Source organism: Squalius cephalus (genome assembly GCF_949319135.1).
Source record: "Squalius cephalus genome assembly, chromosome: 10".
Taxonomy (NCBI): Eukaryota; Metazoa; Chordata; class Actinopteri; order Cypriniformes; family Leuciscidae; genus Squalius; species Squalius cephalus.
Window position 1 is genome coordinate 3,691,871 of NC_137131.1, and position 13,052 is coordinate 3,704,922.

The following is a 13,052-nucleotide window of genomic DNA, read 5'->3' on the forward strand; positions in this document are numbered from 1 at the left end:
GACTGATTCACACTCCCTCCATCTCTCGTGCATTAATAATAATGTTTTGGAGGAGCTGTATAACTGCTTACAGCAGAGATTACAGTCACACCCTGAAACAGAGGCTCATTTAAACTGAGGAGAGAGAGTTCACACATTCAATGTCCAATAATATACACAAATATAGTCTTAAATTCAGATTTAGGGAACTAAATTCACTTCTGACGATTTAAAGGGATAGTTCCCTGAAAAATGAAAAGTCTGTCATCATTTACTCACCCCCATGTTGTGTCAAACCTGTATGAGTTTCTTTCTTCTGTTGAACACAAAAGAAGATATTTTGAACAGTCGCTGGTCCCCACTGACTTCCATGAACAAAATAAAAAATACAATGGAAGTCAACGGGGACCAGAAACATTTTGGTTACCGACATTCTTCAAAATATATTCTTTTGTGTTCAGCAGAGGAAAGAAACTCGTACAGGTTTGACACAACGTGAGTAAATGACAGATTCAAGCATACAAGATTTAGTCTCAATCTCAGCTCAATATACTGATGAGAAATGTTCATATTCAGATCCCTGAAAGAAACTCATTATTGTTCTTGCTTATGGGTGGGGTTGTAGAAATATCTAACAAGCTGCATTAAACTTCAAATAAGTTCTCACTCGCACATCTTTTCAGCATTCGTGAAGCACAAGTAATCATTTTCAGAGACGTTTAGAAACTGAGCAACAGATTATTGATGTCGGATCTTGCAGACTTGGCAATGTTCAAAGCATAAATCTCACATCTCTCCTCAGCATCTCTTTCTCTCAAGCGTTTAGGCTCAGTCGATATATACGTGACGTCCTTCCATCCACCTCTTCAATTTGTTTCTCTCTATCTTTGTCCATCTCACAGACAGACAGAAAATGGGGAAAGACAGCAGAGAAGGATCAATGCAGGACCTCACAGCAGCCAGAAGTGTGTTTGTGAGGATTTTGCACGTGTTTGTGTGTGTTAAGGCAAGGTCACGGCGCAGCTGATATCCACACCGCCTCACACACATGAGAACCTGTCAAAAAGCAAGCCATCCTCCTGGAAATACGACGCTGGAGAGATGCAGCAGCTGAGATCTTGTTGCATGCATTCCCTGAGGCTTCAAAGAACAGCGTAATCTATCCTATAAAAGACATCATATATAGACATACACTTTTAAAACGCTCTCTACTGCGTCCTTGCTGCAGCTCTGGTTCAAATTCAACCAGCAACAATGTTCTGATCATAACTTCCTCTCTTTTCCAAAGATATCGTCACATGATTCTGTTCTTCCTAAATCCACTTTATTTTTTCCATACGACCATTGTGAGAGGCTTCCGGTTTCATCCGCTTCCAGTTATTTTTAGCACAACAAAACAGCTCGTTATGTTGCTTTATCTTTCAAACTACTATTTCTTACCATACTGTTTTAATGTATTGACGTAATTATAAACACACTGATTCAAAGCACAAACAGTTTTACCATTTACTGCACTTTGTTGTTCTAATGAATCTGAAGTCTCGCACATACAAAATAGCTTGGATACTATCTAAATAAAAAGTACAAAAAGATGTCCTACTAAAAGCACATATTGAGTTCTGTCAGGATCACTATCATCAAAGATGACTGACAATTAGCATACTGTTATGATTCCAGTCTGTGTTCCCCTGTCTTGTCCCATGTCAGTTCCCCGTTATGTTTATGTTGATAAGTCTCCCCAGGTGTCTCTGATTAGCCACGCCCCCTTGTTATCTTGTTTAGCTTGTTTGCCTGTGTATTTAAGCCCTGTGTCTAGTCCCGAGTCCTGTTCCCGAGTCCTGTTCCCGAGGCCTGTTCCCGAGTCCTGTTCCCGAGTCTTGTTCCCCCGAGTCCTGTTCCCCAAGTCCTGTTCCCCAAGTCTTGTTCCCCAAGTCCTGTTCACGAGTCCTGTTCCCGAGTCTTGTTCCCCCGAGTCCTGTTCCCCGAGTCCTGTTCACGAGTCCTGTTCCCCGAGTCCTGTTCCCGAGTCCTGTTCCCCGAGTCCTGTTCCCCGAGTCCTGTTCCCCCGAGTCCTGTTCCCCGAGTCCTGTTCCCGAGTCTTGTTCCCCCGAGTCCTGTTCCCAAGTCCTGTTCCCCGAGTCCTGTTCCCGAGTCCTGTTCCCCGAGTCCTGTTCCCCGAGTCCTGTTCCCGAGTCCTGTTTCCCGAGTCCTGTTCCCGAGTCCTGTTCCAGTCAAGTTTTGAGTTTATTTAATAAAAGACTACAGCACATGGATCCTGCTTTCTCCTAGGTTTCAACCGCATCATTACACATACAGTTTGGATTGGCGGTGTGTTTCTGTTCTGGGCAAGAACTCCCTGTCCATGCAGTCTAAGATGGATAAGAGCAGGAGTGCAGTGATAACCCTCCTCAGGGTAAACAGAACAGAACCAACATAAATGTATTGCAGATATCATTAATGTTAAATAATTTAATGTAACAACATAATTCAAGAAATATGAGTCTGATTCGAAGAGGAATATCAGAAGGCCAAGTCCTGACTGGACGAGAGGAGGAGCTGGGGATGGAGGAGGGTCATTCGCTCCTGAGCAATGCATTGATTAAGCTGCAGATACTAATTGCTTGTAATTGACGGGATAATGTATGTGTTGTTTGGTCTCAGTGTATGTAATTATTGTTGATGAGCTCACAGGAAAAATTTCACACAACTAGGTTGTGATGGCAATTAATCAATCAATACATCAATCAATACATTTCTATAGGTAGACGTGGATCAAGCTTGACTGATGTGACCTGCCAGAACTAACTCTACAGTCAATTTGGATAATGTAAATAGCTAAAAGAATAACAAATGATTACTAGTTAGCAAATAAAATACTTATTTAGTTATAATAATGTATTTTATACAGTACAGTATTTTATAAGTATATTATACTATATACTAAATTACATTGTTAAATAAAATGCTAATTTTATAATCAATTTTATAAATAAAATGATTATATAAATAATAGGGAGCAAATAAAATTAGAGCTGCAAATTACAACTAAAGCTCGATCAGACATGTTGCCAAAACACAAACAAAAACACTAAATTAATTTTAAAAATAAAATATCAAATGACATATTTACTAAACAAACTACTGAACAATTGTATTAATAAAATAAATAAAATAAATTACCAAATTACATTACTTTAAATTAATTAAACTACTGAATATATTTATAAATAAAATGATAAAGTATTTTTATAAATAAATTACCAAATTACATTTTTACATAATTTTATCAATAGAATGCTAAATTAACTTAAATGTAGCTAAAAATTACAACTAAAACTCGATCAGACATGTTGCCAAAACTACCAACAAAAGATGATTAATCAACAGAACAGAAATTAGCGCTGTAACCAGCTTCGAATCCCATGTGGGCAGTAACACAGGTGATATGATTTGTGCCCTTGAGCTTGACATTTGACCCCAATCATCCTGAAGTGAGCAATGACACGGCCCTGCTGAACCCTGAGTCATCCTTCAAAGTACAAATCATTCAGTCTGGGTTATGCAACTAAACCACATCATTCAGAATGGAATACTATACTACTAACTGCATACAGTTCCTTATAAAAGTGTTCAATGATAATCTCTTTTCTAAAGGTGATGTCTTGGCTGGAATGGAGTTTGGAACTGTTGCATTGAGATGTTTATCCCACTGTTAGTGCCAAGACCTTGTATTGTACCTTGAGTTCAGTTAAAAGCCTCTAAGTCTAAAGACAATATCCTCGGGTTTTATTCGCCATCTGAAGCTAGTAAAGGACAGATTCAGAGTGAAGGTGAACGAGTCCTCCAACACAATCCAGTTACAGAGCGGCAGTATACTTTATGACTTCATAAGGTAAATGGATTGCAAAAATCTATACAGTTGAGATTAAATACTAAATTTAAGATTAACAGTGTAAAAAAAAAAAAGGTACAAAAGCTGCCTTACACTGTAAAAAGTGAATAGTTGGATCAACTAAAAAAAAATACTTCAATTGGTAACACCTAAAGAAATTAAGTTTTCTCAACTTAAATTATCACGTTTTATCGTGAAAAATCTGATAATTTAAGTTGAGAAAACTTAATTTCTTTAGGTGTTACCAATTGAAGTATTTTTTTTTAGTTGATCCAACTATTCACTTTTTACAGTGTAAGGATGCACTATTTTTTTCTGAGAAGGTATAGTGCTGAATCAATGCAGGATAACAAAGCCAAACTCCCACAGAACTGTACACAAAAATCGAAACTTTTTCCCGGTAGAGCAAATAATAATTGACCCAGAGCTAAAGAGTTCAGGACAGGTGCCAAGAGACGATTCAGGACCCTGGACAGTTCAAGACCCTCCGAGACGAGGATTTACCCTCTGACTCGAGCAGAAGTCAAACAGACATCTGGTGTCTGTGAACCAGCGGTTAAGCTTGCACAGATGTAAGATCCAACTAAATGGCAACATAGACAACCATTAGACATCTCCTAATCAAACAGCACACTGGTGTAATGATTCATGGCCTTCGCTGCTGCCAGACCTGCTGCTATTGATTTATTAAAAGCAGACCTTTACGGTTTAGCATGCAAAAAAGACACTAAAGTCTCCTTTGGGAGCAACTGAGACTGCACTTACTAAAATGGTCTATTGTGAATCTCAGAATAGAGGTCTGGGTTAACAAGTGCCCTAAATTGGCATCTTTATTCATGCTACTACAAGGTACTTCAATGGTGCATGACCAGTCTATTTTAAACTAAAAGTTGACTACTAATTTTGGCAATTTAGACTACTAATTCCAAAATTTAGACAGTATGTGTATTCTATAAACAATTATATTGAAACACAGTACAAAAAACACAAGGTACACTTACAAAAAAGTACATTGGAGTAGAATGTAAATATTTTACTATCAAAGTACCATGGCATTACCATATTGTGGCACTTTTTTGCATGGTGTACCATGAAATGCAAGAAATGCATAACTTTATAATAGCATACTATTCTAAACATAAATTAGTAAGTACATTCTACAAATATTAAAAGTCTTAAGTCTCGGGAAAATGGCTGCAATGTCTTGTAGACTAATATTATAAGTTAGCTTTTAAGTAGTTTATTTTTTCCAATACATCATATTTTGCCAAATGCAATACATGTGAATAATGAAGAATGCATAAAAGTCTAATTCATTCGTGTAATTCAATTTGATTCGACACATGCATATTAATTCCAGGTGCACAGAGCGTTCAGTGTTCAGCATTTCATGCGAAGAACCGCAGCGTTCTTAAAAGACTGCGCAAGCGTTCAGAAATAAATGACAAAACACAAGACCATACGTCTATCCGCTTATATCGATACAGGTCTCATTTCTACAGCTAAAGAAGAAACAAAACCATGCGTTAAGACATACCAAACACAGATGAACGAGAATCCAGCCTCTCTGTGAGCCTCCACTCTAGTTAAACACAATAACGGTGAGCCGTCGGATTCGGTTTAGGGAATCGGGTCGCTAGGCGAATTCGTTTCAGCGAGTTCACAGCGACTCTCCTTTTACGTGGTGTTTTCGTGTAATTAAATACATGTTTCGATACATCTTCTGAATACGTCATTTATATGGTGTGCCTCAGTCTACTATATACATGATTTACAAACGCATTGCGAAACATTTCAACTGAATAAAAAAGAATCGGTTCAAGAGAACGATTCGTTCACGAATCGAACATCGCTAAAACACAGAGGTATCGGATGAACACAGCCAGTGTTGTGCTGCGGGTGTATCAGATGGGGGATGGTCAGTCAATAGACCCACGTTACATATTAATGAGCACCATACTAAGATCAACGAATAGGTGACCAATGCAATAATACATATTTTTTATATATTATATGAATTATTCCACATTCTTGTGAAATACATAACTGACTATGGTTCAATTAAACTCTATAGCTATTAACAAAACAACTGGTACTTTGGTATTTGGGATGTTTTAACAACAACAAAAAAGTACTGTGGCAGTACCATGGTACAGTTGTGTTAATACCACTGATAGCCTATATGTACAGTGGTATTCATTTACATATATTCAGGGTCTATTAGGGTTTATTTTTGCCACCTATGGGTGACACATTGCTAATGCATTTACTTCAATGTGTTGTTGGGGGCAGCGGTGTCATACTGCAGTAAAACTAAATATTTGGTGACGTCATAATATTTAACACAATATTCATGAGCTGCTTTGCATTTTTGACACGCACTCTTTCAAAAAGTTCAATTCAAACCTGTACGAGCGCCTCTTGTGCAGTAAATGTGCACTTCTGGCAAATCTGCTCCTAAATGTAATATTACATGAAAGGAATTTGCCTGCAAACACAGATGGTCCGTGTATGAAAGCAGATGGAGGTGTTGCAATGTTAACTTCTCTATTTGTTGGCACAGGTAGAACAACAATCAAAGCTCCTGTAAGGTTCATTCCCCAAAGTCCACAAACCTCGGGCACTAAACACATCACCGCCTCGCAACACAGATGGGAAAACAGGAATACGCTGTTCGCTGCCAGAGCGCTGAAATATTAACCAATACATTTATTGTTAATGCATCCAGTGAGGTTGACTTTTGTTTTAGCAATTGGGAGCCATTGCTATGAAATGTTCCCAAATAAATCCAATGCCAAATCCGAAGCTGAAACTTCAAGAAACTTTTCTAAAGAGTTTAAATTGAACTGTCTCAAACCAGTATCTGATCTCTCTCATAGACCTACTTTCAAAGGTCAGCCTAGAAACGTCTTGTTCCAGAGCAAGTACCTCTAGAATCAGGGTGAGAAAACTTTTAGAAATAGAACCATAATAACACACCAATTGAATCCATTAAATGAGAACGAGGTCAAAGGCCATATAAAACTACCAGACTCTACCTTCATTGTTAAATTGCATGCTTACTTCTCGTGTATGAAGGATGTGGATGCCCTCTGTTATACAGCGATCCTGAGGTATAAAGAGTAAAGGACTGTTGTGGATTGTACTTGGTGTCACAACAGGACAGTATTTATGGTCAAAACAGGCGATGCCTGGTCACTGTTTTACATGCATACAGTGAATAAGGACTGACTGAGGGCATCCAATGTATTTGTAATTATGCAAATACCATATATATATAGTGTTGGGTAAGTTACTCTAAAAAAGTTATTACATGTTATACTGTATAATTATGCTTTACTAATTACATCTTCTAAAGTGTGATTAGATAATTACTCTCTCTAAAAAGTATTGAATTACTTATTACTAATTACTTTCTAAATCCCAACAACCTCGACCAGTTAAGCAATACAAGGATAGACATGAAACAGCTCTTTTGATTCTTTTAAATAAACAATAATTAATTGCATAAATTATTCTTGAACTGACCAAAGTGTGTAAAGAGAGAAGTATATATATATATATCTACAACCTCAAATCAAGAAAAATTGGGACATTTGGTCAAATGCAATAAAATCAAGAATCTGTGATTTGTTCATTCTCTTTCAACTTTATTTAACTGGAAAAAGTTCAAAGAAAATATTTCCAGTGTTTTCACTGAACAACTTAATTGTATTTTGTAAATATATATATATATATATATATTTTTTTTTTTTTTTTGACGGCTGCAACACAGTCCAAAAAAGTTGGAGGATGGAGGTAAAATAAAAGTGAAAAGCTCATAGAATATCCAAGATAAACTCTTTTGAAAGAGTCCACAGTGAGCAGGGGAGATGGTGAGGGGATCGAGACCGGGTGTAAAAGGAGCATCTCAGTCTTTGCAAGCTACTCTGTTAATGACATGAAAAGGAGAATCAGACAACGGCGACCATGGACTGTGATCGGCTGTCTTTATCAGGGGTGGATTTGCAAAAAATCCACTTGCAAAACTGCAACAACTAGTACCTACCTGACTCTGTCCCAACTTTTTAATCAAAATCAAAATTTGATTATATTTACAAAATACAATTAAGTTGTTCAGTGAAAACACTGGAAATATCTTCTTCGTAGAATTAAAGAGAATTTAAAAATATCACAAATTCTTGATTTTATTGCATCTTTCAAAATGCCCCAATACTGTACATACATATAGGCCCACACATACACACACACACATTCTTATCTTATTCTTATTCTTATGAGGACATTCATTGACACAATGCAATCTCTAGCCGCTTACCCTAACCTTACCCATCACAACTAAGTACCTAACCCGAACCCTGACCCTAAACCGACCCTTAACCTCATTATAACCTTATATAATATATAACCCTAATACCAAGTCTTGACCTCTATGGTCTTGACCCTCAAACAGGCCTTTAAAGGCTCTCAGAAAGTGAGGACCGGCCAAAATGTCCTCACTTTACACTCTAAGAAAAAAAGGTACAAAAGCTGTCACTGGGACAGTACCCTTCAAAAGGATTCTAATATGTACCATTTAGGTACTAATATGTACACGTTTGGTACCAATATGTACCTTTGAGGGACTTAAATGAACTCTTTAGGTACAAAGGTGTACCTTTTGAAAAGGTACTGCCACAGTGACAGCTTTTGTACCTTTTTTTCTCTCTTTGTCCTCACTCCGATGGTCTAAAACTCAAACTGGTCCTCACAAAGACAGCTGTACAAGTACACACACGGTGTTTAGTGTATAGCCAAGTATGTTTGTATATTTTAAACTATTTGACAAGTGAATGCGGTCTCCATTCCACTAGCGGGAGCCTCGCGCTCCTCATATGACTGTATAAATCGCGGCGAAACAATACCGGAAGAGCAGCTGATGACGGTCTTTCCGGCTCCGGTCTCTCAGCAAGAGTAAAGGTAGGCCGAAACAAGAGCCGAAAATCCGTTCAAAATCTTCATCATCTTATTATTTTATGTGTCGTTTCAAGCGAATTCGCTTTGAATAAACCCCATTTAATGATTATACCTTAGTCTTGAGAAAATATGCGGTGGGGAAATGCTATATTTAAGTCAGGATGTGTCCCTGTCTTGTATGCTACAGCGCGAGAGTGTTTCACGGCTGATGTGAAGTCAACACAGTCACATGAGATGAGGAAATAACATTGAATAACATATTTATTGGTGGTGTTCCAGAAAATAAGTCATTTAAGTGCCTAATCCTTCTTGGAAACTTATTAATGTGAATACGTCAAGGCGTTTCACATAAGAGTCGCGCAGAATGTTATCTCTGATTAATAATTACCACGCTATGACCATGTTTTTCTCTTTTAGTCATGGTACTAACTTAACATGTACATGCTATGATACTGGAATATGTTAGTGGTTTGATACCATGATATTACCATCGCTGTGTTACAGCAGGACGTACTTGTGTGGATTTAGTGGTGTCAATTGATGGTAATAGCAGGGTGTTTTGCACAAATACCATGTTTCTGTTTGACATTGATATTATGTAAATTATACTGTAAGATATACCATGGAATGGTATACCAGATATACCAAAGAATGGTGTTTATGGCTAAACTAGGGTCTCAAATGTTGGCTCTTTACAGTAGCTCTAAAGGTGTGTGTCATACTGATAAAATATACCTTGAATGCAACACAAGCCACACAAAAGCGTCTGCCAAATAAATTAAAATGTAAATATCCTAATGTATGAAAACTCATGATTGTTTTTCTTTCTGCAGATGTTGATGCCCAAGAAGAACCGCATTGCTATCTATGAGCTCCTCTTTAAAGAGGGCGTCATGGTGGCCAAAAAAGATGTGCATCTCCCAAAACATCCAGAGCTCGCCGACAAGAACGTACCCAACCTTCACGTGATGAAGGCTATGCAGGTGAGTGCTTCTGAACACCATTCTTAACCCCATTATGCTTAAAGGACAAGTTCGGTATTTTACACTTAAAGCCCTGTTTACAGATCATTTCTGATGAAATAGAACGGTTAAGATTAAATTTTGGACAAATGCTGCTGTCCCGAGAATTTTAGGTTTCTTTCGCTTTCCCCCCCACCAGTAGACTGGGTGTATAGGTGCACTCGAACACTCCTTCCTAAAACACATTAAACTTTCGTTTACAAAGACGTGAAACTCACCGAGTGGTCAGGGGTGTTCACTGATATGCTCACACAAAAATCGCTGCAAAAGATGCTTTCCAACAGGTGTTTTACCATTCGTTGTAAAACTGTGGACCTATTTTTCCAAACGTCTCACACCCGAACTTCTTCCGTTGAGAGCTTGAATAATAGACACTCCAGCCCAGTTGGTGGCGATAATGCACCTTTGCAAGCAAACCACTGGCATTTCATTGTTTGCGATCCACCGTAACAAACAAAAAAAAACACGAAGAAGAAGAAAACAACCCCTGAACCCCACTTCAGTTTCCGGTGCGGAGTAATACCGTACCTCACAGCACATCCAATACAAGTCAATGGAGTTGGACAAAAACTACGATAAAACCTGTTGGAAAGCATATTTTTGCAGCGATTTTTGTGTGAGCATATCAGTGAACACCCCTGACCACTCGGTGAGTTTCACGTCTTTGTAAACGAAAGTTTAATGTGTTTTAGGAAGGAGTGTTCGAGTGCACCTATACACCCAGTCTACTGGTGGGGGGGAAAGCGAAAGAAACCTAAAATTCTCGGGACAGCAGCATTTGTCCAAAATTTAATCTTAACCGTTCTATTTCATCAAAAACGATCTGTAAACAGGGCTTTAAGTGTAAAATACCGAACTTGTCCTTTAATGAACCGACAATGCACGTGATCATGTAAATGCGTTTACCCTTTTTCTTTATCAGAGTTAGGTCTTAAACGGCTTAGGCATAAACTGATCTTTACAGTTCGATTTTTGCCTGTTACTCTGATTTTGCCCAGCTTGTAAACGTATTGAATTGCGCATGTATGATAAGTGACAGGAACGCATCCTTACTGTGGATTTTGAGCACATCAGACAGAGCGAGCATTTTGCAGTAAGGGAGGAGGAAATATATTGCAAAATCAGACTCTTTATTTTATATAAGTGAGTCTGAAAGTGCGTGCTCTCATCTTGTGTATCTGTAACTGCATGAGGATAATAAATGAGCCGTACGTTTCCCTCCGACATGTAGCAATACTCTTTACTTCTAATGCTTTATATAACATCACAACTGACATAACAAATTAAATACTCTTGAGTCAGATACGCAAATTATTAAGTCTTGACGTGACTGCCGGGAAATAACCTAATTTATTAATGAAGCCTTGTAAACGCAGTTTACTTCCGTTGTTGGTTTGTTGATTTGCATGTAAACACCAGACAACAGGTTATTTCAAAAAGCTGATTTGTGAGTTATCAGTGCACTGGTGTGCATGTAAACGTGCTCCTTGATGGACAAATCAATGACAACGTGAATGTATATTGAAATACCTCTGCCTTCCCAGTCTCTGAAGTCATGTGGGTACGTGAAAGAGCAGTTTGCTTGGCGCCACTTCTACTGGTACCTGACCAATGAGGGCATCCAGTACCTGCGGGACTTCCTCCACCTGCCCCCGGAGATCGTGCCCGCCACCCTTCGCCGCCAGACCCGCCCAGAGACCGCCAGACCCCGTCCCAAGGGTAAGAGGGACATCTTCCTCGCCTTCACCGTCATGATGATCCATAAACTTGTTTTCCATGCAATTTTTGTAGAATTTCAATATCTTTTCCATTCATAGTAAACATTTTCAGGACCAAAAAATGTAGATCATATAACTCAATTTAAACACAAAAATCATTACTATTAGAAAACTGTTATTGCTTGAATATAGTGCATTGACTACTTGATTTGAAGTGGATCTAAAAAGTTCTTCAAAAATTGTCCTAAGACAAGAAACGGGTAATGTTCAAAATTCATGTATAACTTTGAAAGGTTTTGATCCACTTCAAATGTTGACTACTGTATTGAATACAAAGTGGCAGTCCATTTCAAAGACCTCGACTGAAGAGCTAAATCAAACATGCTGTGTGTTTCAGGTCTTGAGGGAGAGAGACCGGCTCGTCTGGCCCGTGGTGAGGGAGACAGAGATGCTTACAGACGGTCTGCAGCTCCACGTACGTACACAACACACATTGACTGACTGTTGACATCAGCACATTCTTTAGCTGTGGCCTCGACGTGCAGCATTGTTAAACTAAAACCCTTTGTCTCACAGCCGGTGCTGATAAGAAAGCTGAGGCTGGTGCAGGTGCAGCCACAGAATTCCAGTTTGTAAGTGCTACTGTTTAAATACTATTTATAATGTAATGTCAGTGCATGACTCCATTACAGAAACGCAAGCTTTGATAATCCACCTGGGAATTTGGAAGTTGTGACGCTCACTTTTTCCATGTGCTCCCTTTTGTTTTTTCAGAGAGGTGGTTTTGGCCGTGGCCGAGGAGGACAGCAGCCACAGTGATTTTCCACATTATCTGTACAATAAAGGTTCAAAAGTACTTTTGTGTCAGACTTGTTCATATATTGGTTGCTGGTACTTATGCATTCAATGCAATGTATCTGATGGTTTCAATTTAAAGAACCGGTTAATTTTAAATGTGCAAACACACTTGTGTGTGTATATATGTGAAGAGTTCAGATGCAAAAGCCTCCAAGTGCCATCTGAATTTTTCTTCTAGGATGATTTTTATCAAGCTCGTATATTTAAGTCAGTAATTTCATTTAAATGACAATTAATAGGTAATTTTCATTGACATTTAAGTGAAATTACTGAATTTAAATATATACGAGCTTGATAAAGATCATTCTAGAAGAAAATTTCAGATGGCACTTAGAGGCTTTTGCATCTAAACTCTTCACATATGTTACATGTTATATATAGTTTTTTATATATAATATATATGCATGCAGAGTTGTACACAGGTGTGCATGTATATACATTCTGATCATTATATATTATGCATCATGTATATGTGCAGAGTTGTACACGTGTTTGTGTTTATATATATATATATATATATATTCTGATCATTATACAATAGTCAACATTTGAAGTGGATCAAAACCTTGCATCAAAGTTATACATGAATTTTGAACAATACCAGTTCTTGTCTTAGGACAACTTTGA

At 38.0% G+C, this 13,052-nt stretch overlaps 2 protein-coding genes across 5 annotated transcripts in view; one reads left to right on the forward strand and one right to left on the reverse strand.

Moving 5' to 3' along the window:
• pacsin1b (protein kinase C and casein kinase substrate in neurons 1b) overlaps positions 1 to 5,519 on the reverse strand; it is a 37,002-nt gene extending 31,483 nt beyond the window's left edge. Inside the window, exon 1 of one of the 4 annotated variants that reach the window (XM_079884200.1) lies at positions 5,409 to 5,482. The gene's annotated coding sequence lies outside the window, so the exon portion shown is untranslated. Of the gene's footprint in view, positions 1 to 5,408 lie in introns of all 4 variants that reach the window. The other 3 variants (XM_079884201.1, XM_079884206.1, XM_079884204.1) reach the window with 3 other exon arrangements.
• A 3,240-nt stretch (positions 5,520 to 8,759) lies between these two features.
• Positions 8,760 to 12,423, forward strand: rps10 (ribosomal protein S10). Its single transcript, XM_079884906.1, has 6 exons — positions 8,760 to 8,830; positions 9,661 to 9,810; positions 11,394 to 11,568; positions 11,965 to 12,042; positions 12,144 to 12,199; positions 12,342 to 12,423. The coding sequence occupies exons 2-6, from the start codon at positions 9,661 to 9,663 to the stop codon at positions 12,384 to 12,386; spliced, it is 504 nt and encodes a 167-aa protein (XP_079741032.1). The 5' UTR covers positions 8,760 to 8,830; the 3' UTR covers positions 12,387 to 12,423.
• The last annotated feature ends 629 nt before the right edge of the window (positions 12,424 to 13,052 follow it).